At 41.5% G+C, this 25,674-nt stretch overlaps 1 protein-coding gene across 4 annotated transcripts; it reads left to right on the plus strand.

Moving 5' to 3' along the window:
* The first annotated feature begins 1,879 nt into the window (after positions 1-1,879).
* BNIP3L (BCL2 interacting protein 3 like) lies at positions 1,880-23,758 on the plus strand. 4 transcript variants are annotated; one of them, XM_043536241.1, is made up of 6 exons: positions 1,880-2,041; positions 13,897-14,083; positions 16,343-16,415; positions 18,630-18,733; positions 19,498-19,647; positions 20,967-23,758. In XM_043536241.1, the coding sequence occupies exons 1-6, from the start codon at positions 1,981-1,983 to the stop codon at positions 21,013-21,015; spliced, it is 624 nt and encodes a 207-aa protein (XP_043392176.1). In that variant the 5' UTR covers positions 1,880-1,980; the 3' UTR covers positions 21,016-23,758. The 4 variants fall into 4 exon arrangements, with proteins under 4 accessions (XP_043392176.1, XP_043392175.1, XP_037742181.1 ...); XM_043536240.1 differs by having other exon boundaries at positions 1,957-2,041; positions 18,606-18,733; XM_037886253.2 differs by lacking the exon at positions 1,880-2,041 and adding an exon at positions 3,819-4,115.
* Positions 23,759-25,674: the final 1,916 nt, after the last annotated feature.

Raw genomic sequence — 25,674 nt, forward strand, 5'->3', positions numbered from 1 at the left:
GCCCATGGTTTTAAAAGGATAAAGTGGCTTTAGGAGAGTCTGAATTTTGCTTCGTCTGTACAGGTGGCACTCTGGCATGCCACTCCATATCACTAACAAATCCCTCTTTCCCCCAAAACTAGCTACTGATTGAGGTTGCCAGATATATTCCAACTATATATTATAATTCTTTAATCACACTGTCTTTTGACGTACACTGTAAATCCTGCTGATCAGTTTATATGCTAATGCTAATTCTATTTTCTATTAATAAAAAGTATGCATAAGAATAAATGTACTTCTGTCAGGTTGCTCTTTATCCTCTACTCCCCTTATTTCATGAGGTTTTTCAGGTTACCAATAGCTCCTCTACCCCTCCCCCCCATCCGAATGAAACAAATCACCCTGCTTCATTTGCACCGCTGTATCTGGACCTGTTCCTAGATCGCTGGGAGGGAAGGAGAGTTTGCAAGAAAATTCTGGTCCCTCCACAAGAACAGAATCACAGGAAGTAGCTCGGTCTCTTTAGGGGCCTGATCCTATTCCCAATTAAGACGATGCAAGCCTTTCAATCAACTTCAGTGCATACTGACCCAAACCCTATCAGACCAATCTTGCCCCCTAACTGAAGTCTCGGATGTTGTTGAAACACAGTCTTGCTCCTCCCTTTGACTAAAGGTGTGATTTTTAAATGGATTTAGTTAAATGGTGCAACAACCTGTGGAAAAACTGAAATTTACAGACGGTGTTTAAACCAGTATTAGCCATTGTTCAACCAAATACTTTTTCCACTGATTTAACTAAATCTGTTGTAAAATCAGTGCAACTTGTGTGTGTGTGTGTGTGTGTGTGTGTAGACACGGCCTGTGGCCAATGTTCCCTTTAACTTCAGTGGTGCAGTACCAGGCCCTAAATCTCTGTTTTCTGCTGAGAAGTGGCTATTGCCTTCATTTCCTAGCCATGTCAAATACATTGAAGGGTTCCTCTTCACCCTACTCAATACCTCGCTAAATCTGGACTTTAACTTCCAATTTAGCCTTTGTATATGTTAAAGAGGAACACTGCTCTGTCCCAGCCACACTGGAAGAGAAAACCAGATGTGGTGGTTGAAGTAAAGGGGTGAGATTACTGCCCTCAGAAAAAGTAATCTGGTAATTGGAAAAGGGGGAAGTTTCCCTATTTAACATTTGAAACTATATTTTGGATATTTGGGGGTGCATGATTCAATATTCTGGAATATTTTATTAGGGGTACAGGATTTTTTTGAAATCACATTTCCTAGTTTTAATGTGTCTATTCTGATAAATTAGAATTGGACATCACAAGATATGGTTACTCGAGACTAGTCACGTCCGTGGTGCGTGGCAATGCACAGAAGGCACGTAGGTTCCCAACCCCAAACACACCCCTCTATCTAATTGAGCAATAGGAGACATGTCCACAGGCTGATCCATGTGATTTGCCTTTTGTTTGTTGAAGGTATTTCTATTTGTGCCCACTGGCCCCTCGAACTTGTCATGCATATTCACTCCCAGAAAGTTCCTTTTTAACTGGGCACTGAAAAATTGTCATGTCTGTATTTATTAACACAAAGGAGTAACAGGTGAAAGCTGTTAGGAGCAGTGGCTGGAACAAGGGAAATAGAAAGACCTGCCTTATGGAAAACAATACAGGTCAGGGATCAACCCTGTTAAACTGCTGCTTCCCTGTTGATTGTCTGTCTTCCACGCCATAAACCCGTTCAGCCTTTTCATCCACAGTCTGCTCTCCCAGCTGAGTTTTAACAGTCCTTCAACATTTCAAAAACAATTCACTGCTTCTTTAAAATGGGGAGGGGAGGTCTTGCAGAGAATTTTGCTGATGCAATGCTTATTCGTTCTATTTTCGTATCTTCCACTAGGAAGCTAATAAATGTTTCCTAGGAGAGAGAGTGAGCAAGAGTACAGAGGGCTTCAGTATTCGGTTTCCCACCAGACCTGATTGGTACTTTGCAATAGAGCCATGCAGGAGGACTGGGATCCCCTGGGTCCCGCAGGACCCACTGCCCTAATAGCAGGAGCAGGTAAAAAGTACTTTGTTTGGGGGCAAGATCGGGTGGGCAAAAAAACAGTTTGCGATAATTTGCGGGAGAAGGCTACATCTTACCAGTTTGTCTCAAACAGAAATTTCAGCAATGTAAAGCAAGTTTTTCTTTTTCTAAAATAAAGGTTTTAATACTTACATTTAAGTAAGGGCTAGATTTGATGTCTACTAGGAGTAAAAGTGCTTTTTACATGGCTTAAGCAAGATTTGTTTTAGTGGTAAAATTTGTCTGAATTATGTTTATATCTACATATACTGACTGTTTTTTTTAGTAGCGGGGGGCATCTGTCCCTTTTGTGGAGTATGCGGGATCTAAGGTTTTTGGAGGTGGGTGTAGGATAAACATAAATGTAAGAAACAATAATGGGAGTGGGTATGGCAGAGCGGGACTGCAGCAAGATTTTAAAACAGTCCTGCGCAGGGTTTTATTTTGCAAAGTCAACATATCCTGTGGAATTTTAGTACTTTGCATCAATGTCTGCTGCTTTTTGAGCCGTCAACTGCCAATTGACATTAAAGTCCATTTGGCCAAATCCAGCTGCATGCAGATTTCAAGGAATATCTTTAGTACATTTCAACTCCAGCTGAAGCACAAAGAAAAGTGAGACTGAACACTTTGGGGGAGGGACTGTCTCTGATATGTGTTTATACGGTAGCTGGTACAGTATAGTGCTGAATTCTGGTTAGGCCCCTCTCTGCAAAGTACAAATAAGTTGTTTCATGTGGCCTTACAAAGAGTCTGTTACAAGCCCAACAGTGGAGAAGAGGGAGTGCAAGTCCTTAGATCTGGCATGCTCACATAGTGATGTCACCAAGAGCAGCAGCTGAATTCCTTTTACTAAGTTTGGCCCCTCACACATCTATTTGAGCCTGCCCCCCAGGCAGGGGGTGGATCCAGCTGCTGAATCCCTCAGTGTGTAAAGCCTCTCTGCCAGAGTTTGAGTGGACTCCTGCCGTCTTTGGATCTCTCCACTCACTAAGCAGACGGTGTGTTTAGCACCCCCTCCGATGGCCACTGCCCAGTCCCTCAAATCAGTGCTGACCTGGGGGGCTTCCTCAAAGTCTAAACACACCTTGCCTACCCCAGAATCCCACTACCAGTGTGAGCCTTCTTGTTTACCTCTTCCAGGGGCCATATGGTAGGCATAGTATGTAACGCACAGAGACTTTTCACAGTACTTGAACCCACTATTGTGCTTTAACAGCAGAAAAAATATACAGATCTATTTTAAAAAAAACCTAACATGCAGTTCTCTGCCTCAGTTTCCTTACCACTGCAGAACGTTTTTTGAGTAAAAAACACGAGGAGGACGTGTGGCGCCCTGGAGACTAACACGTTTATTTGGGCATCAGCTTTCGTGGGCTAAAACCCACTTCATCCGCCGCATGCCATGGGACATACAGGAGGAAGGTACATATACCATCCCCTTTCTCTTGTCCCTGAGTCCTCCCCCAAGAGTCCTGTCTCGGTCTTGTTTGGGAATTCTCCATTCCCCCACTGTCTGCCACCGGCAGGGAGAGGGAACTGGTTTCCCTAGGAGTTGGTGAGGCCTTGTCTACACTGCCACTTGACACCCCCCCTGAGCGCTGCAAGTTTCAGCGCTGGGAAGGAGCAGTGTAGACAGTACACCAGCGGCGGCGGGAACGGATTCGGAGTGGCACATGCGCAGTGTAAAGAGACGGCGCTTAGGAGTGGCGCAAGCGCAGTGATGGCCAGGCGGCGCCTCGGGGAAGGACGTGCGTCGTTCCTTGAGGTGACGTGCCGCTGGCACCTGCGTGGGTGGGGCGGCGCCTGCGCGCTGAGGCCGAGCCGTCCGCCGGCAGTCTCTTGCGTCAGAGTGGGCGGTGTCTCAGGGCTGCGCCTGCGCCGCCGCGGGGGGCGGGGTGCTGGGGCCGTGCGGAGTCTGGCTTGTTGTTGTTGTCCCAGCCCGGGAGGCTCCTCAGTAGCCGCCGCGCCGCCATGTCCTGCCTGCCGGAGCCGCCGCAGCACCACCACCACCCCAACAACAACAACCCCCCGGCCGAGGGGGCGCCCGCCGAGCCGGGCCTCAACAGTGAGTGTATTAGCATGGGCAAATGACATGTAAATGAAGAGGGCCTGCGGGGAGCGCGACCCCCCCCCCCAGCATCCCCCTCCCCCCCCCCCCCCCGCGGCTGGGATTGGTGGAGAACGGGGCCACGCGAGCGTCTCCGGGCCAATCCGTAGGGTCCCGGGCGAAGTGGGTTCGGCTGCGTCCGCCTGTGGGGCTTCGAGGGGTGGGGGAGGGTCTGTGGGGTTGGGGTTCACTGGGAGGGGGTTGTGGGACTCTCCGGGGGAAGGTACGCTGGCACCCTGAGGGCCTTTAGGGAGCTGGGGGGACCCTGGGGTGTGGAGGAGGAGTAGGGTCTGCGGGGAGGCTCTAGGGGATTGGGGGACACGGGGGTGTGGAGGAGGAGTAAGGTCTGCGGGGCGGCTCTAGGGGATTGGGGGACCCTGGGGTGTGGAGGAGGAATAGGGTCTGCGGGGAGGCTCTAGGGGATTGGGGGACACTGGGGTGTGGAGGAGGAATAGGGTCTGCGGGGCGGCTCTAGGGGATTGGGGGACACTGGGGTGTGGAGGAGGAATAGGGTCTGCGGGGCGGCTCTAGGGGATTGGGGGACACTGGGGTGTGGAGGAGGAATAGGGTCTGCGGGGCGGCTCTAGGGGATTGGGGGACCCTGGGGTGTGGAGGAGGAATAGGGTCTGCGCGGTGGCTCTAGGGGATTGGGGGACACTGGGGTGTGGAGGAGGAGTAGGGTCTGCGGGGAGGCTCCAGGGGATTGGGAGACACGGGGGTGTGGAGGAGGAGTAGGGTCTGCGGGGAGGCTCCAGGGGATTGGGGGACACTGGGGTGTGGAGGAGGAGTAGGGTCTGCGGGGCGGCTCTAGGGGATTGGGGGACATTGGGGTGTGGAGGAGGAATAGGGTCTGCGGGGCGGCTCTAGGGGATTGGGGGACCCTGGGGTGTAGAGGAGGAATAGGGTCTGCGGGGAGGCTCTAGGGGATTGGGGGACACTGGGGTGTGGAGGTGGAGGAGGAGTAGGGTCTGCGGGGAGGCTCTAGGGGATTGGGGGACCCTGGGGTGTGGAGGAGGAGTAGGGTCTGCGGGGCGGCTCTAGGGGATTGGGGGACCCTGGGGTGTAGAGGAGGAATAGGGTCTGCGGGGTGGCTCTAGGGGATTGGGGGACCCTGGGGTGTGGAGGAGGAGTAGGGTCTGCGGGGCGGCTCTAGGGGATTGGGGGACCCTGGGGTGTGGAGGAGGAGTAGGGTCTGCGGGGAGGCTCTAGGGGATTGGGGGACCCTGGGGTGTGGAGGAGGAGTAGGGTCTGCGGGGCGGCTCTAGGGGATTGGGGGACCCTGGGGTGTAGAGGAGGAATAGGGTCTGCGGGGCGGCTCTAGGGGATTGGGGGACACTGGGGTGTGGAGGAGGAATAGGGTCTGCGGGGCGGCTCTAGGGGATTGGGGGACCCTGGGGTGTGGAGGAGGAGTAGGGTCTGCGGGGCGGCTCTAGGGGATTGGGGGACATTGGGGTGTGGAGGAGGAATAGGGTCTGCGGGGCGGCTCTAGGGGATTGGGGGACGCTGGGGTGTGGAGGAGGAATAGGGTCTGTGGGGAGGCTCCAGGGGATTGGGGGACCCTGGGGTGTGGAGGAGGAGTAGGGTCTGCGGGGCGGCTCTAGGGGATTGGGGGACCCTGGGGTGTGGAGGAGGAATAGGGTCTGCGCGGTGGCTCTAGGGGATTGGGGGACACTGGGGTGTGGAGGAGGAGTAGGGTCTGCGGGGCGGCTCTAGGGGATTGGGGGACACTGGGGTGTGGAGGAGGAGTAGGGTCTGCGGGGCGGCTCTAGGGGATTGGGGGACCCTGGGGTGTGGAGGAGGAATAGGGTCTGCGCGGTGGCTCTAGGGGATTGGGGGACACTGGGGTGTGGAGGAGGAGTAGGGTCTGCGGGGAGGCTCCAGGGGATTGGGAGACACGGGGGTGTGGAGGAGGAGTAGGGTCTGTGGGGCGGCTCCAGGGGATTGGGGGACACTGGGGTGTGGAGGAGGAATAAGATACGCTGTAGGGGGTTGGAAGGCGCTTATGGTTTTGGAGGCGCCCTGGATGGATTTTTTTGGAGGGCGGGGTGGTCTGCGTCTTGCATACTGGACAGAGTGGTGAGGGGAGGTGTATTATTGTGTACTGTGGGGTGGAGATGAGGGCTGGTGGTCTGTGGGAGGATGACAAAAGGGGAGGGTGTTCAGGAGTTAAAGGGGGATGAAATTGGCGCCGGTCAGAATGGGAAGCAGCTGAGGGGACCATGGGCAGTGGATTATCTTGTGGTGGTGATAGGTTTATTGAATGGCTGAGTTTAGGTAATATCAAGAGACCAAACCATCACGTTAAACTCAGTAAGTTTTAGAGGGAAGTTTTAAGTACAGTGGGTGAGTCAAATGCAGAAGGGGGTGGGGAATTTTAGTAGCAGGCTTAATAACAGGGATATGAGGTAAGGGGATGTGAGGAAAGATGGATGTGACTTGATATTTAATGGGGAGAGGGAGTAGGTTTGTTTTGTGACAGGAATGAATTTATTTAGTGACTGGTTCTAACAGCAAAGATGATGGTACAGCAAGAAAGTGGGGAGGAGCTTGACTGTGGCAATGACTTTATTCAGTGACTCAATATCACTGACGTGAGCTGTTTTTCTCAGTATCTCACATATATGTCAGCTGCTTTGTTGCATCCTTTTGTTCTAAGGATAATATTTGTGTGGAAGACTGGTGATTTTATCTAGGAACTCATATTGGTTTAACTGATGTGTTTTACATCTCAAATACACAGCCATTCAGTATATATATTTTGGTTTGTTTTTAAGTGCCAAGGATACTGTGGTAAAACAAAATGTATTAATGATTAACCGTTCCCTCTATCCTAGTTTGCTAAATCATCCACAAACCATTTCAATAGGACCAGCTAAGTGATCTCGGGTAATCCAGTGGGAAATGTATTAGATGAGAGTAAACTATGTCGGTATAACAACATTGCCATTGCATTTGATGTCTGTGCATTGAGTGTCATGTTAATTACAGCAGTGTGTTTCTCTGATGTGTTGGCCTCGGAGAACTGCACATGCAAACAAATAAACAAAACAAAGGCACCATATCCAAATTATTCAGGGCTGTTAACGTGTAAAAATATATCAGTGTATATTAATTGATAAGATTTCACTTTAATTTTTGGAAATTTCATCTTATATTTGGCATGTCCAAGTAAACTTAATGTTTAGTTCTACAACTTAAAATTAGTTTATCCGTGATCTGAAGATATTCGTTCTTCCATACTTCATTTTTTTCCCTTTTTCTGTTCACTGTTAATACAGTGACTTACTTACTGTTTTGGAAACGTCAATCTGTAAGATGAGAGCAGCAAGAGGGGGTTCAGTGTAAACATTTTAGGTCCCAAACTTGAAATGAACTCCACAGGGGCACATTGCCATTGAAGGTAGTGGGGCATAATGCAGGTGCCTGCGAGGGCTGCCCACAGACATCTCTCTGCGGGATCAGAGCATAAAGAGTTAGTGAAATCAGTGCAGCTCCTCAGGTTGGCAAGTGCTATGTGGTAGCATGGAGTGTTTTCAGGAGTGGGCCCCATGAGCAAAACAGATGTAACCAGTCACCTCCATGAAGGCTCAATACCAGTTGCCAGTTGAATTTTGTCAGACTAATGAGTCTATACATTAATTCATTTTTGTTCTAAAATATACCTTGCATTTATTTAGCGCCTTCCATGCAAAGATCTCAAATCACATATAGAGGTGAGGGTTGCCCATTTTGTCAGTGACAGAGCTGGGAATGGAACTTGGAACTCCTGACTTCAGTCTTGTGCACTAACCACAAGAATGTGCGCTCTCTGGTATTTCCTGATGCCTCACTCAGATTTGAATTCTTACCTCGTACTTCTGTTAGATATTAGCAAAAAACAAACAAAAAAAACCCCAAACCCAACAATTTAAACTGGAACACACTTACAGTTACGTTATGTCTGTTTTTCAACAATATTGACTACATTACTGAGGAAAAAACAGGGTAGTCTCTGTTATTGGCTCTACATCCCGTCTTGTGAGAAGTCTGGTTGCTATTGTTGAGTCCTATAGGTTGCTATTGTTGAGTGCTGCTGGAAAGTGACCACCGGTGCTTGTGTAAAGCGCTCAAAGTCCCTGGCTAATGAAGTACTGCTACATCATTCTGGCCTTTTTACTGTAAAGGTGAAGCAAAAAACCCTAAAGTGTTAGTGTGGGATATCTGTTGGATGGAAAATATTACTGTGGGAAATGGAAAAGCTTTTTTTCGACAATGGTATATTTAATTACTACTTAAGCATTTAGTGAGTGATACTTCAGCAGTCCACAGATTATGCTAGATTCTATAGCTTTTATGAGATTATGAAAAACTAAAGGGTAAGAGCGAAGTCCATTGGAATTCTTTATCAAATAGAAGATGCTGTGACTGCATAATGGCCATGAGCCAGAAAGCATCATTTTCACTGCTTCAGACTTGCAGTAGAATTTAGGAAAATTTGCCTGTGAATTTCTTTAATGTTACTGCAGAAATTAGCCAGTTGGACCAACCCCTGCAGTCGTGTAGTGTGGTAAAATGCTTATTCTGCATAGAGCCCCATTGCCTTCAACAGGACTCTGTGATGTCAGTTTGAGAAACAGAGTCTAATAAAAGTAAATTGAATTTTGATTAATACCCAAAACAATAAATCCATCCTACTCTGCAACAAGCCTTGGCTGAAGTTTTTCTATAGTATGACCTAATTTACAGAAGCAAGGTTATTAAAGCTGTGTAGCAAACAATCATGTTCGTACATGCTTCAGTTCCTAAGCATCTCTGTATGCCTGATGATCTGGATACATACAGTTGTTGCTTGTAAAGGGGACACTGTCATATCACTTTAGGTCCAGAATTTTAAGATAAAATTTTTGTGAAATCTAAGCTTTATGGAATTTTTTTCCTTGACAGATAAACTTTCATTAGAAAATTTAACATTTAATTATTCCTCTGCTGTGTATGCGACCCTATCATTGTGTTAGTCCATGAGAACCTGAAAGTAAATCTGAACTTGTTCATTAAAAACAAAATTGAAATTTGTATGTGGTGTGTCCAAGTTTATTAAAATGCAAGAAAGTAAAAAATGGGGAAAAGTAACTAGTCTTTTGGTTTTAATCTGTTAGCTATCTGTAAGGAGTTTAAAAAAAAACAAAAACGCTGACCGTGTCACTTTTATTACAGATTAATCTCTTGACTAAATTTCTATTTTAAAAAGTACATGACATTGCTTCAGATTGCTTTTTGGACAATTTTCTCTTTTGAGAAAATGTCAAATTCACAATTTTTATCAAAACAGATACCTTTCAGGTGGCTGGTTAAAATTTTAGGAGGAATAAAGTGCCAATCTTTAGTGTGGTGCTTGAAACTACAGTGTGACAAAATGAAATGTTCTCCCTTTGGGGGGTAATATTACTCTTTGGAGAGGCTGGGTTGGGGATGAGAAGCACTGTTTTTTAACTTGGTTAGTGTAGTCCAGTGTCTTAACCTAGTCTAGTCTAGTCTCAACCTATTTGGCCCACAGTGTGTTATGTGGGCCGCATCCAGTACTACCTGTAGGGACCCGAGGATGTCACAGGTGCCCCAGCTCTGTGCTGAAAGGGCTGCAGGTTGAGAACTACTGTTCTACTCTCAAATATTTTTCTGGGATAATGTTGCTGCTGGTCCTCCCAGTCCTAATACTAGACAGCCAGCATATCTGGATCTGTAAGCAGAGGAAAAGGGAATATACTTGATCTCCAGCAGTTACTTTTGGCCATCACTTTGGAGCTGCACGAATGGACTTTAGAGGATTTCATATCCAGCCCATCTCATCCAGAAGGAAGGTTATAACACAGGGTCTTTGATGGACAGGATCATCAAGCACCTTTTCAAACAGCAATTTGTGGCTGTTCCTTGAGCTCTGTGTTGGAAATCGGTGGCAGTGTTCAAGCTTGATATCACAGTGCGTTGACGCTAATTAAACATGTTTTGACTCATCAGAGATGAGTGGTCAGATGGAGAACGTGCAGCTTGTCATGTAAACTCTCTCCTAGGCCTTCTTTTGATGGGAGGAGTATTTATGTTTTAACTTGTTTCCTCCAGTGTGCCTCTAACACAACTTTAAACAGCAAATTCCACAATGTAGCATAGGCTCTATTAAGACTGTGTTTTGTAGCCAAAACTTAAGCACAACTGAGTCCTAATCATGCCAGTGCAGCGATAGGTTATAGCAGTCCATTCTGATTAGTCCTTCACTGCAATCCCAAGCTTCCTCTTTGGTCATCTACCAAAACTCCTCCACAAGGCTAACCTTACAAGAAGTGGCCTTCCTTATTTATGTTTACTGTCAGCCTCCAATATCTCTGCCTTCATTTCTTGCCGATCGTTTGTTTCTGAACTCTGCTGTACAACATCAGCAGGGGTGGGGGTGGCTGAGGGTGAAAAGAAATTCCTCATTTACTTCAGACATTCGAGATCCCACCATCGTAGTTTCTCTGAACCCAAAGTTGTTACCAACTGACTTGTAGCTATCTGAGCTAAATAATTCCCTAATTGCAATTGCAGCATGCCTTCCCACAGATATTAGTGATTTCATAATGGAAGGTGGTTGCTCTAGGGTAGGTCAACTGTCCTGGCATATTTCTTGAAATGTGGCCTTCCTTTTCTGAAATCCTGCAGTCACTGCTGATCATCCCAGGTCTGAAATACAGGGTAGTCCCACCATTCCATGCTGGTTGGTCTGACCTAAAACTGCCTTTCCACAGCTAGTGCTTCATTGGCTAAACAGCCAGACATTCGGTTGTTCAACTGGTGCATGGGCTCCAGATCATCTTGCAGTGCTCTGACAGTGGCAGAAACACCATCATCTTCTCACTGCAGCTGCTCTGTAAGACTCCTGGAACCAACACGCTGCGTTAGTGAATATAATCAACAGCATCTCCAGCCTGGGAGACGTTCCTGGTTACCGAAGCGTAATGGAGAAGTTGTTCGGGTATGAAAGAGTTAGCAGTTGATCCACTGGTTCTATGACAAAACTTCTGGAACCAGAAAAGGAATTCTTGGAATCTGACCTCCACTCCCAAAATGCATATGGGTTTGTACATGGGCAGTGTGCATTCGCCCATGATTTATCACCCACAAAGGTCACTGCGATACGTCATACCATAAAATCGTTGCAGCTCATGTAATTGAGCCCAGCACCTGTCTGAACATGGGCTCTACGTGAGTGTACTAAGCATAATTAATAATTGATGGCTTCGTTTGAATCAAATAACATGGGTTGCATATTGTTGAGCTTTTTGTAGCCAAGGTAGAATACCTTAAGAGGTCAATGGTGGTGATATTCCCTGGGACCAGAACTGAATCTCCATTTAAAATTTCACTTTCACTTAAAAAAAAAAAAAAAAATCACTGGCCAATAGTTTGTATGCACAGTGTTAAATTTAGTCTAGTAAATTTAAAAAATGAATTAAAAGTAGTTTCTACTACTGCCCCTACCAATACTTTAGGTTTTCCAGTCTCCCAGTTTCTGTTTTTACAGTGTTTTTTTCTCTTCCCTGGTTGAAGTGAAAAGACTACACAGATTGGGGAACCTGACATTATACAAGCTAACAGTGACACCTTTTATACCCTAATGCAAAAAGTAAACAAACGATGAAGGAATATTTTAGGTGTGACAGTCGTAAGTTTTTTAAAAGAATCAGAAAAGCATGTTACTTTTAAGATAATAGTTGTGTGTTATTTCTGAGAGTATTTGCTCTCTGCTGTCGCAGTTCATATATTGACAGGAAGAAAATTTGTATTAAGCTTTGAAAACAATTTTTGTTTAAGAGGTAGCAACTTTATATTGTTCGGATAACAGGGTGAGAGTCCCATTAGTTGTTGCTATTGAAAATTCCTCCCGTTAAACAAAATGGTTAGTCTTTAAAGTAGTCCAGCGTACTAATAGTTTTGATTTTAAAATAGAGTATTTAGATTGTCTGTATGCCATAATAAATCCTAGTTACACCAAAGAGCTGAATTGACAACAGAAAACCCCTGCTAGTATGTAAAGATGCAAAACAACAACTTCTTCCACAGACTACTTTGTAACATCTCAGTGGCATAGTTCTTCAGACTCAATAGGATGTAATCAGGTTCTGAATTTGAATGTAGTCTGAGATGAGAGTCTGAAAAAAGGTATAAAATGAATTGCTTGAGCCATGTAAGGTCAAAAGCGACACCAAACGTAAAATTACTGCACCAAAGAACAAGAGCTTATGCAGAAAAGAAACTTAGTGTTTCAGCTTATGCCAACTGTTCTCAAACAATTAATGTACTCCAATTAAAAAGTAAACTGTCTATATTCTCAAGTGATACAGTTAATGAGTTTGAATAAGAACCACAGGTTTGCAGTTGAATGGGCACTGGATTAAATAGATGACCCATATGTCAGGACTCAAGTGGTTTAAATTCACCAGTCGGAACATAAACTACCTATTTATGAATATTTTCAAAATATCCTAAATTAAATCTGTGACTGCTTAATGTACTGGTAAAACGTTTTATGTTGTTACTATGCATGTTTAGTACAGTCTGCGGTTGGAATTATGTTCTTGTATTTTAGTAGTTTAAAGCATGTGTTTTCAGTGCTAATATGATGCATGCAGCTTCTCAATCCAACTGAGGCCCTTACGCTAAGATCCTGCAGTTAAAACTAGTTATAAGAGCAGAGACAGGATGCATTACAATATATGTAGGCGAAGCGTAGTATTTAGTATATAGAATCTTCCCTGCAAAAATAGGTTGTAACTATCAGTTATAAGAAAGCGGTTAACTAGGTTAACAATAATTATTTGCACTATTTGAATTAGAAAATGTTAAACGAAATATTTAGATAAGACTTTAAGATGGTTAGAGACTTTGCCCGCCCAGCTCAACGTATTACAAAGTGAGAACCCCAGTTTTCGCACATACCGAGCATAAACAATGGAGCATATGTGTGAACACACAAGCACCATTTCCAGCTAATTATAACCAACTTAGTTTCTTAGCGTACAGTAGATGTGCATAGTTCTTTAAATATGTGGGAAAACAAGGGGCCTACCTCAAGGATCTAATAATTCATAGATCTGTGAATCTATAATCTAAATTGGATACATCCCAGTTATTAAAGTTCTGATGTGAGGGGTAACGGACAGTAGTGGAGAAGAGATTGGGATTGGAAGGCCAGCTGAAAGAAGTGAGGTTTGTTTGGGAAGAGGAAAAGGAGATTGCTTGCCATATGGCTAGAGAGGGAGGTTGTTCCAAGCACAGGGGGCATTGTGGGGAGAAAGGCACGAAACTCTAAGTGGGGAAGAACAAAGGGAATATTAAAGAATGGAATTTGTTTGGTTCAAGAGTGGGGTGTAGAGAGAGGGGTGGTGAGGATTTGGAGCTTAAACCTGATACATATGAAGGGGATGCCTGTCAGGGGATTTAAAAAAAAAATAGCATGAGGGAGGGGAATGACTGTTGTTGTTTCTAGTTACCCGAATCAAGACTGTTTAGTTCAGAGCCATTAAGTCTACAGTTAACTTAAGGGACAGGGGGAAACAAACCTGCCATTCTTGTCTTCTCTGTTTGTTTATGAGCATTTTTCTTTTTTCTGGCATCCGTGGATGTTATCTGAATTCACCATGTTCACATTCTTTCTGCGTGTGAATGATAAACTTTAAGCGAGGTTTTAGTTTCGCTGCTTTTAATGAGTGCCATCTGGCTGGCCCAACAGGTTCCTGGGTGGAGTTACAGATGAATGGCAATGGCAATAGCAATGATAATGCCACTGGGAAAAATGGGGGCCTGGAACATGTCCCTTCGTCCTCCTCTATCCACAATGGAGACATGGAAAAAATCCTTCTGGATGCCCAGCACGAATCGGGACAGAGTAGCTCAAGGGCTAGTTCCCACTGTGACAGGTAAGGAAACACAGCTGTATCAAGTCTCTTGAACCACTCATTTTTTCATACGTTATGTGATGCAATTTCCATTCTTGATGCTTTAATCAAGGGCAAATAACATTTTATTAGCTGTATACTTCTGCATCCAGCCTATGTGCCGTTTGGAATACTTGCTGAATCCTGCTAGCTTTAAACAGTATAGAACTTGGTTTGTTTGAAAAGCAAGTAATTGTTGTTAAACAAAAAATAAAGAAGTGCAGGAGTACAACAAATTGCATCAATGTCAGTGTGAAATCTCATATTAACGTTGTTCATGTACTGTGTAAAAAAATAATTAACCGTGTGATTACTGGTGCATGATTATTTAAGAGAAGGTAAGAACAAGGGATACTGTGACTGAAGATAGTATTGACTATGATGAAAATGTAATACATTGGCTTTATGAATTTTTTCAAAGTAACTTACTCAGTTACATCTGTATACTGTGTGTCCAGGCAAGAATAAATGCAAGGTAGTGATAGAATAGACAACTGACTTATAATTTCCACCCCTCTTTCTCTCACAGAGGAAGTAGTTGGGAGAAAAAAAGTGTCTTCACTCAAAAAAGCCCTCACTACTTTTTTCCCTTAAAGGCAAAATGTATTTATTTATATCTGGTAAAATAATCTTGCTTGTCATGTCAAAGCAAGCGATACTCTTAAAGTTTCACCCTCAGAATTGTTGGACAATTAAAACGGTGTTGGAGCTGTCTTAGGAGCCTCTTTTTCTTATATTGCTGGACAACTGCTCTCTTCTTGCCGTCTCAAGTATGTAACATTTATATCGAGCTAGATCAGATGTACCACCTACAATGAATATGGATGGAACTTGACATTAACTCAATGATCATTTCAAAATAGAATTACCAAGTACAATGGACAAGAAGAGTAAAAAAATTTTTTTTAAAAGCTACTCCCTCAGAAAAAAGCAAACTGTTGGCTATACCTTTATTTCTAAGAAAATTGTAAGCTGCCAGTAACTAGCATAGTATGTTTTCACTGTCCAGTTCAACTAGAAACATTTGATAGGTAGTGTCTGTAATGCTCATTTTCATTCTTATCAAGGTAGGGACTTTCTCTCCACCCACGCCTTTAATTGCCCCAGTATTTTTGATTTAAATACTGTCAGATAAAAATGTCAGATGAAGATAAATCCCTTTTTCTTTTTTCTCAACAGCAAATGCTTGGAAAACTAAACTTCCAATTTTGTAGTGAGCGTATCAGCTCATGATTATGGACAAGAGTCTGATATTTATAGAAACCTGAGGTCTAAAACATATGTAGAAAGGAGTGCAAACAGCTATAAACCATTTACTGAGTAGTTTAAAAGAAAGGTCCTGTTCCCAGTGTAACTTTTTTTCCATTCATTATCCATCTTTTTAATGAGGGCTAATATCAGATTAAAGAGGGGTGTCTACAATTTTGATGCAATGAAATGACGTGTCTACATCACGCTGTACCTTTACACTCTCCCTGATTTTAAATTCTCTAGCATTTTTTCCCATCTGGGTGTGAATGTTATTAAAGAGAAACCCTTTAGTAGAGTATACTCAGGTTTTAGTATTGAAAATAAAAGTATTTATTCCTTTGGGTTAATTTACGAACTATTAAAAGATACTTTGGTGTGTAACATGTAATGCCTGCTGGAGAAATTCCTTAGTGTGCCATGGAACAACACTAACGAATTCCTCCCACAGATACAGTCCTTTAAGCAGCCACTTTTAAAATACCTACAAAGTTTCAGGTACAGTTTTATTCAAACTCCTTTGAGGGATCCATCTTCTAGGTAACTTGATTTTGCTAGTGACTGCTTAAGGTTAGTTTTACTGTATATCAGAAAGATGGCCCAGTGATGTAGCAACAATAGCAATGTATTGCCTCTCAGGGGATGAGAGTTCAGGACTCCATTTTGGTCTTTTGCTCCTGGGTCGGAGTTACAGTCGAGTCACTGTGCTGATTCTTGATGGTAGAGGGGGTCCTGCCCATCTCTTTATGATTAACTGACGGGTAGTTGAGGGTGGGGATGGTATGAAAACAAGAACAAACTGGGAATATGGGAATTCTTTGGGGCTTGGAGGATTTTTCCTTGTAGGGCATAATGATAAAGGATCCTTGTTTCTCATCTGCATTGTCTGCGTACCTTATATGTAGAAATAATTAAACTATGATGCAATTAAACTGATGTTTGAGTAATTTAATAATCCAAAAGTGACAGTAATGCCATCGTTCTTTCCTTTAGCCCTTCCCCTCAAGAAGACGGACAGATAATGTTTGATGTGGAAATGCACACGAGTAAGGACAATAGTTCTCAGGTACTTTCTCCAGTAAACTCTAAAGTACACAACACGTTGTCTAGGAGAGCAGTGTTTAAGACACAGTTTTGTCTATTGTAAATAGACAACTTCATATCAAGATGAGTAAAAAAAAAAAATAAATAAATTAGTGAAGCATGCTAGAGGACTGAAGCCAAATATTTAAAACGATAAATTCTGTATATAAATGTACAGCTTTGAACTGTTAATTTCCCGCAATGCATTATTAATATGGTATGGAAACATCTGAGTCTACAGTACCTATACTGAATTAAAGGCCAAGAATATTAAACTCCAATTGTCGAAAGGCTGTTTATTCAAAATCTGGAAATGTCCTTTAGCCTTTTCGAATAACCGTGTTTACTTGTATTGTACCGTGTTCTTTGTATCTTTTAAAATTAACCATTTGACTTGAACTGTGTGAACAAAATTATCCATTCTTGCTTACTTCCATGTAAATAAACTCAATGAATGACTAAAGCTTTTGTATAGTTAAGGGTATGATGGTAACTATGTTATAAACTTGTATTTTAGGAGATTATAATATGTCTATTAAACTTTGTTCTGTGAGGTGGTGTTATAAAAAAAAATTGTTTTTATAATTTACTGAGCAGAGAAGGAGTTGTTTGTATGTTTTAAATTCCAGCAGTGGGGAGGGGAAAAAAGTCTAGTTTGAAACACATGCTTTGGAATTATACAACTTGGACTTTATAAAAATTCAATTTTTAAATCTTGGAGAGAGAGAGAATATCAGGCACCAATCCTGAACTTGAAATAATGTGACTGAGTATATGTAGTAGCAAGTTATCAGAGAGATTGGCAGGATTTCTTTTTCACATCTAATTATGTAGGTATGTGATAGAACTATTTGTTTTACAAATATTTAAATTACTACCTAAGAATTCAGGATCATCATTCTGTGGTTAGTGAGCTCACATAATTCTCAGTCATCTCAACTCGAAATGGAGGGGGAATCTAATGCTGAACTCTTAGTTTGGTCATTTTATGAAATTTGCTGTCTTCAGCAGTACACGTTGAGAGCAGTAGTGGAAAAACGAACTGTGCGAGTTTAATTTTTGTCAGAGAGGATGGTCAAGCAATAGGATCGTCATCCTTCTGTAGCCCTGTAGAGAACCGTACTACTCTGAGTGAGGTCCTTTGCTTTTTGTTTCGTCATTCAGGGTTGCCATCTCCCTATTACGGTTCAGCATGGCTCCCTTTTTCCATTTGTTTTGGTGCCTCTTTCAGCTAAGCTGTACTCCAAGTGGTGAAATGTAACCTTGCTAAAAGCTGAATTTGGTCTCAGGCTCCCATTGAATTCAGCGGGGAGAGAACAGCTTGGGAATGCCAATACATACAGTTCTAGGCTTGGCAGTTCATAGCCACGGCACCTCTGAGCTTGCTGCGTCAGCTATGAAAGTAAAACAGTTTCTTGAGCCCTGGCACCTCTTCCATTACAAATTAAGCACTGTATATGGCAATCCTTTCATGAGAGGGAGGTATTAATCTTTGGGGCAGGGACTGTCATTTACCATATGCGTGTACAGTGCCTACCGTAATTGGGCCCAGACCTAGTTGAGGTCTACCGTAGTATACATATATACATGTTAAATAACGGTAGTAAAATAACAAACAAAAGAGATTTGTTTTGACATTGACAAGCTTCTGGAAGAAATGATTTAAAATACTTTTGTACAATTTGGGCAGAAATACTGCCCTTTTCATTTGATTACATCTGATTTAAGAATCGCTCAAGTTTTAGGGAAAGGTTTTTACTTGAAAACATTTTATGCGACACCATCTTATTCAGACTATTTTTAAAAATCATCCTCTCAATTGTTCTTCGCTCTAATTTGTAATATATATATATATATATATATATATATATATATATTTAAATATCATGACAATGAAGCTTGCTTAAGTCTGTAATAAAATAATACATTTATCAGAGATGCACTGACTTTTGCGGACCCTGTGGGCATAGTAAAATCCCTTCCAAATAAACGCTTGATGCAAGAATATCTTTTCAGTCATCATTGCCTTGCCTTTCCTTCCCCAATCCCAACATATGCAGAAAGAGCTCAGTGGAATGAAAACTGCCAACATCTGCTGCTTATCATTTTGTCACTGCAGTTGGTGCTCTTAAAATTAACACCATGCGGAATAGCTGATTAAGTGTTGTTACAGGGCATGTCCCATGTGTATTTTCAGTCTGAAGAGGAAGCAGTAGAAGGAGAGAAAGAGGTGGAAGTTTTGAAGAGAAGTGCTGACTGGGTTTCACACTGGTCGAGTAGGCCTGAAAACATTCCTCCCAAGTGAGTTGAACTCTTTACTAATAAACGCTCCTTCGTAAGAAGGAAAGAAGAATCATGCTGCACACATATATGGAATTATTCAGGCTATCAAAATGGGTTCATCACTTTGAAGACTTGGGTTTCCCTTGGAGGATAGATAGCATAAAACCAATAAACGCTGCAAAAAATGTATTAGCATAACCGAGATCCTTTTCCTGAAAGCAACCCAACAATAAGCTTAATATGAAGTTACTTTTTCCAGTAACACCAGTGTCTTTACTTGTTAGAGTAGGGTACCTGGAGCTTGCATTGGTGGGGTTTAGTAACATCTCACTGACTGGTGTGGTATTGGGCAAGTCACCTAAAGTCTCTGCATCTTGGTTTCTGCATTTGTAAAATAAGTATAATGCTTACTGATGCCACAGGGACCCTAGACGCTATCAGGCTTTGAAACCCACGAATGGAAAGCACTATGTGAGTGCAAAGTGTTAGTTAAATTGGAGGATGCTATCCATATCTGGGAGATTTCTACATCCCTGCTTGAAACAAAAATGTGGCTATTACTAACAAGTCATGTACTGAAATTTCCTCTCCAAGACCTGCTTGACTCTTCAACTTGTGCTCCCATTGTCTCTGTACTTGAGTGAGTGGTCTTTCAACGCTGCCTCATATTTCAATTTGGTCCCCCTGCAATCTGGCTTTTGCCCTGTCTAGTTCACCTTGAAAAAAATCTGGCAGTGTTCTGTGCAGTTCTGCAATATTCCTGTCTATTTTTTCCCCATCAGGGAATTTCACTTCAGACATCCTAAACGTGCAGTATCTTTAAGTATGAGAAAGAGTGGCGCTATGAAGAAAGGTGGCATTTTCTCTGCCGAGTTTCTTAAGGTTTTCATCCCATCTCTGTTTATATCTCATGTTTTGGCTCTGGGACTAGGGTAAGTACAAAGGCTAATTTTAAACTTTGCATCTTTATTGCTTGTATACTTATTGTAGTACTATTGGAGTTACCAGTCTGAGGAAGAGCATAATAAGAGTGACCAGATTACCTTGACATTGTGCTGATACATCAAGTGTATTTGAGATGTAGGGAAAACTACCTTTGCAGTGACGCAAATTTTTTTACTTGATTGTAGGAAAAGTTTGAGATTGAATGTTCATGCATTCAGAATGCACAGATTATCATGAAATCAGTGACCTTAGTTGACTCTGAGATCCTACTGCAAAGAAGCTTTGCAGTGTCCTGTGGCATGACCCACTTGTTCATTTGCTCATTCTATTCAAATTCCTGAGAGTATAGTGTAATAAAAGAAAAATAAGACTCTAAGCATAAATATTCTAGTATTTTTTCCTCTTTTGCGCCAAGAAAAATTTGTGTAACATCATTAGATAATGCTCCAGACCCATGTGTAAGCTCCCACTCATTCTGAGTGGCTCGCGTTACTGCAGTTGCATGATGGTACTGAAACTAAGGGTTTGAAACTTGAAACAGGTACAAACTGTGATGTGTATATTTCTTTCTTTCAAAATCAGCTACTGAATTTTCAGTGCTGTTAGCATTTCTGTAATTAGAAGTGATCTCTGAGTACGCTGAACGTCTTAGGTTTGCAGATATCTATCTCATGCCCTCTTGTGGTGGGGCCTGAGAAATGTACTGTTTAAAATACCGTATTTCAGTTTTTATTTAACTTCTTGCACAAAGTTTGCCTTTCACTCTGATTTTAACATATTCTTGTAAATGATTTTTTCCTTAGTCCTAGTTATTGGCTAAACTAGCTGGATAGAAAATGTGAAAAGAAGATGTCTGGTAGCAAATAAGTGTATTTCTGAAATAAAGTAGGGAAGTTGCCTCGGTTAATTTGTTAGAGATTTGCCTTTTTGTAAGCCCGTAACACTCAATGTTTTAAAGCCTGTGCTAATATCTTTTTCTTTAAGTGTAGCGTAAAGAATTTGGTGTACGTATTATTTTGGCTGGGATTTTCAAAGGAGCCTTAGGGAGTTAGACAGCCACCTCCTATTGAATTTCAATGGGATCGGGGTACCTAAATCCCTTGGGCTCTATTGGAAATCTCAGCCTTTACAGTTAAGTGTTTAGATAGAGTCAGTTATATAGAAGAGAAGGGGGTGTTATGGAAGAACATCACCAAAAAAAAAAAGGGAACTATTGACAAGGGCAAACTAGAACAATTGAATGAGCAAGGACTGTTGTGAAGGGTACTACTCCCATGAAATACAATGTTTTATGTTTTTATTTCAGCATCTACATTGGAAAACGCCTGACCACGCCTTCAGCCAGCACTTATTGAGAGAAGCAGAGTGCAAAACTTGGAAATCCACGTGACCTGTGAAGATGTTATTGTCACATTAGTACGTTTGAACTTGAGACCATTTTAAGCATGAACCCAGCCCCGCCCTTTCTTTACATATCCAGGTTCCAGTAACCCTTGGAATTCAGTATTGTATTGGAACTCTGTTGAGGTGTTTGACTACCCACCTTCTCTCCCCGCACCCTTTGGCCTGCAAAACACGTCAGTTGCCTAACAGACTTTACAATTGTCTATACGTTGCAAGGGCTTCTTTAGATACAAAAGTTCCACCAGCAAATTATAATTTTATCAGTGATGCTGTTGCCTCCTCTAGTACAACCTGACTTAAATCTGAAACCGCTCTTGGAATAAATGTGGACTGTATTATAACAATTGCCAATCTCTTTAAAAGAAACTCAAGGTTGGTTAGAGTAAAAGTGAGTCTTTGTTTTTAGAAACTGTTGGCTGTAAATCAAACTAAAAAATCATTGGCAATAAAGAATAAATAAATTTTAAAACCAGCTTTTTGGGTAATTTACTAACCCCCTATTTTGGCCATGACGTTTAGTTTGCAGAAGGCAAAGACTGCACAAAACATAAAGCAGGATAACAACTTAAAGTCATCAGCATATTTTAATACTAGATAATTGTCATAATCTTGTCTTTTCTATGAAATAGGCTCCTTGTTTCTGGTAGGAAAATCCAGTGGCTAGAAAATGTAAGAGGAATTGCGTTGTTTGCATGTGAAGAAGCTTTTATTTTCCTTTAGCTTTTTCCTTACTGGAAAATTTTAAATGTAGAGTTTTCCTTTATAAAAGCAGTTTGAATGCAAATATTTTTGGTATATTTAGACTCGCTGTAAAAAGGGGAGTCTCCTGAAACCACCTACAATTATAAAGATATGGTCGTTTCAGTGGCTACTCAAAGCATTTGACCTGCTGTTGGGAACAGTCTTGCAGTTGTGTAAAGAAGCACAAGCTGTAAATCTCCGACATGATGTCTCCTTTCGTGAAGTTTTCAATATTCCCATTTCTCATTGTTTACTGTACGGTCTCCCTTGGGGATAACGTAGATCCTAAGGTCACTAGTGACGTCTTATGTAGCTAGGTAGAATTTTCATTAATGTTGTTGAACTTTTATCTTTGGGAACACTCAGTCTTGTCCTTCTTCAGTGACACCTTTTTCAAAATGTGAAGCTTTAGTACCAAATTGTTAAAAAGCATCAGGACATAGCCATGTCCTTAAGTAGATTTTATTGGATTTCAAAACATGTAGCATGACTCTGAAGGATAGAATACTCTGGTTTTTTAAATATATATTTTATCATAGATAAATAATATGATATAGACTTTAATACGAAATATTTAGGGAACCAGTGTTAATTTTAAAACTAGCAAAGTCTCATTTAAATAGAAAATGCATTAGGTTGACTTGTAGAAAATGTTAAGAAAATCTGGTCAACGAGTTTGGAAGAGAAAGGTACCTTAAATTTTCTGCTTGCATCAGATAAAGTTGATGATTTGGTATAGCAGTGATAGTTCAAAACAGTTCAAACATGGAGGCTAATTCCTAGTTGAGGTTTGCTTTAAAAAAAGGCACCTCAGGGAGCAAAGAGGCGAAGTATGAAATCCATTTCTAAAATGTGTTCGTTTTATTCTCCACTTCTCACGGCCTTTAGGAGAAGGTTTTAAGACAAGTCCAGGGTGAAAGGGTAGTTGAAGTATTCTGTTTAGACATCTGTGTTTTCTTTTAATCTCAAATATTAGTAGCTCTTGAATTATCTACAACTACATATTTATTTCAAGCGTGGATATTGGGTTTCATCCAGACATGTGGAAGAAACAAGTGGCAAGGATGTTTTTAGGCAGTATGAACCACCTTATTTGAGAGACCTAAGTAAAATGGGAAGGGGAGAAAGGCTGGTATACTTTATTAGTACTAATTATAGCATCATCTTCTGTATGAAAATTGGAATAGTGGAAAAATAGATTTATATTAAGTAGGGAATATCTTTATTTTAAAAAAACACCATCCATATTAGATGGATTCATCTGCATAATACTTGATAAATTAATACGTTTCAAGTTTGTGACTAGAGGATAAACGCAGCTATGTGCTAAGATTTCAAGCAGCTGTGAAATTAAAAATTGTTCATGGAAAATATTATTGAAAAAATGGATACCTGATCACTGTAGCACTTATCATACAATGATACAATGCAGTATTTATTGATACCCTAATATAAGCTCGGGATGGAAGTCTACAACTTTTAGTTTTACAATGAACTGAAACAGATTGTTGTATCATTTGAAAAGGGGTTTCAGCTATTGATAGTTGAAGTTTTGTTAAGATAAATATTGTTTAAAAGCTTTATACCTGTTTATAGTTTTGAAAAAAAATGCAGGCTTCATTTTTCTTACGTTCAGTGAAAACGGGCTTAAAATATTTGTAAATAGGATCAAGCAAAAATACATAAACTCACACATTAAAAAAATGTGGCAGGCTAACTTAACTGTAGCAAGTACATATTTACTTACTCTGTTTTGAAAAGTGAAAACGGAAGACTCTTAGAAATTCAGATTTTTTAATTGACCCACTTGTTGAAATTATTGAAGTTAACTGAGCCAAAGTGATTATGCATCCTTCATATATTTAGTTAGCACTTTGTAACATTATATACAGTTTACAGTACATGTATAAGTTGTAGCTATAAACATTTTGTGCCATTAAAGCTCTCACAAAACTGTGTGTCTGTTAGATCACTTTGTACCAAATCCACCCCCCAACCCCCCAGGGAAGATGTTGGATAACTTTATGCTGCTGCTTGTTTATGAAGTAAGAACTATCCTGAGTTAAATGAACCAAGAGGTTGTCTTTATTAGAGTGGGATCATCAAGTTCTTGTGCTGAAAAGTAATGAAAATATTGCCTTCGTCAACCATGTTCACTACTTCCATCCTCTCCCAGCACCTTGATCTCCTTATAGATCAGGAAGACTGTGATACCAAAAATAAGAACCATGTATTGTGCTTTAAGATCCATTGTCTCCTGGGCCAGTTACAGTTCTAAGACTCCTCCCAATTCAGTTACCAATGCAATTTGAAGAGATGAGGCCATTCCTTGTTCTAAGTCGATAGAGCTATGACCGTTTACACCAGCTGAGCATCTGCCCTTACAGTATTAGCACAAGATTATTCCTTACCGTAAGGATGTCAAGGTATTGGAGAATACCTATATACATTTTAAAAGTAGCAGTTTTTGTGGCCCATTTTATTTCCTCCCTGGTTTTTTCTTGTTCAATGTAAAATTTCGAAAAGAAGTATAAGAAATGAAGAATAAAATTTTCAAAAGCACCTAAATTACTTAGAAGCCCAAAAGACTCAGTGCAGGGTCCGCATAAGTAAGAAAATGTAATAACATTTTATAGACCAGAAATGCTCTTTCTCTGACAATGTTGTTCTTTAAATGGCAATCATAACTGAGTTGCAGAGGGCTATTAGTCTCCCAGTTCAGCTGGGCTACTAAGACTCTTTCCAATTCAGTGGTGGTCTTACTCTCTCTACAAGAGCTGTCCGGTTCATGTAAAAGGGGTTGGTGTGTGTTAATCAGGCTGACTGCAGAAAAGTTTTAATCACACATTTCATTAGCTTGATGGTTCTGTTTGTACATAGCTATATGCATACAGTGCACACACTTTGTGTCGTGTCAAGATTGGAAAAGGAAACAGAAAAATAAGTTAAATCTTGAGTAAATTTCCCTTCTGTGAAAGTTCCAAGTGGATTGAAATTGCCAGTAAAATTGTTTGTATACAGAGTTCTCCCATAACTCTATTCCTATGCGGTCCAGCAAAGTTGGCTCATTTTAATGACAGGAGGCAATATATACCAGCTAAAGTATTCAAATGGTGGCTTTGATTTTATTTGATAAATTTGTTTTACTTGACAGGTTATGAACTGTGGATTTCTTTGCTGATGGAGGGTGTTTCAAATTCTCTTTCAATCTGAACAAGCAACTGGTTTGGGCAATTTCCATAGGGATACAGAGCCTACCATCGTGTCTAGTATTTTGGTTTATTTTAAACTACGTGGGTAAGCCTAAAAACAGAAAATCCTACCATTACATTTAGAATACGATAGTTTGAGAGGTAAAATCCTCCAATTTGAAATTCAAGCACTTCATATCTAAATGATGACATCTTTGCCCTATTGAAGTCAATGGGAGTTTTGCCTTCAGTGTGGCCAGTATTTCACCCAAAGTATTTTAAGCAGTGGATGATTTCAGAGGGACTACTCTTGTACTTAGTACATTGTTTGCTTAAGTCCCTTGCTGAATTGGGGACTTGAAGAGGATATTAAATGACAGTTTTGATTTACTTGCTCTGGTATTATGCTGTATGGTTCATGGTTCTTGCCACCATCACACATGCGTATATAGATGTGAGATTTCAAAGGGAACCTACAACCTTAAACTGCCCTTGAAAATCGCATGTTGGGTATATACAGCAGCCGTCCACAAGAAAAAGACAAAGCTCAATTTACTTCCAGTTGATTAAATAAGTCTCTGTGTCCTGCACTGCATATTGACTTGGCCAAGAGCAGCTGGCTCAGCCAACCTCTCCTGGCAGCACTAAAGTGTGATTACTCTTGATGTTCCGGGGAGG

Source organism: Chelonia mydas, chromosome 26 (genome assembly GCF_015237465.2).
Source record: "Chelonia mydas isolate rCheMyd1 chromosome 26, rCheMyd1.pri.v2, whole genome shotgun sequence".
NCBI lineage: Eukaryota > Metazoa > Chordata > Testudines > Cheloniidae > Chelonia > Chelonia mydas.

Excerpts from the sequence above, each read along its gene's own strand:
- BNIP3L (XM_037886252.2), top strand. The coding sequence starts at position 4,022 with ATGTCCTGCCTGCCGGAGCCGCCGCAGCACCACCACCACCCCAACAAC. Across the intron at positions 4,116-13,896 it reads CGCCGAGCCGGGCCTCAACA|GTTCCTGGGTGGAGTTACAG; the intron begins GTGAGTGTATTA and ends CTGGCCCAACAG. Across the intron at positions 19,648-20,966 it reads GTTTTGGCTCTGGGACTAGG|CATCTACATTGGAAAACGCC; the intron begins GTAAGTACAAAG and ends TTTTTATTTCAG.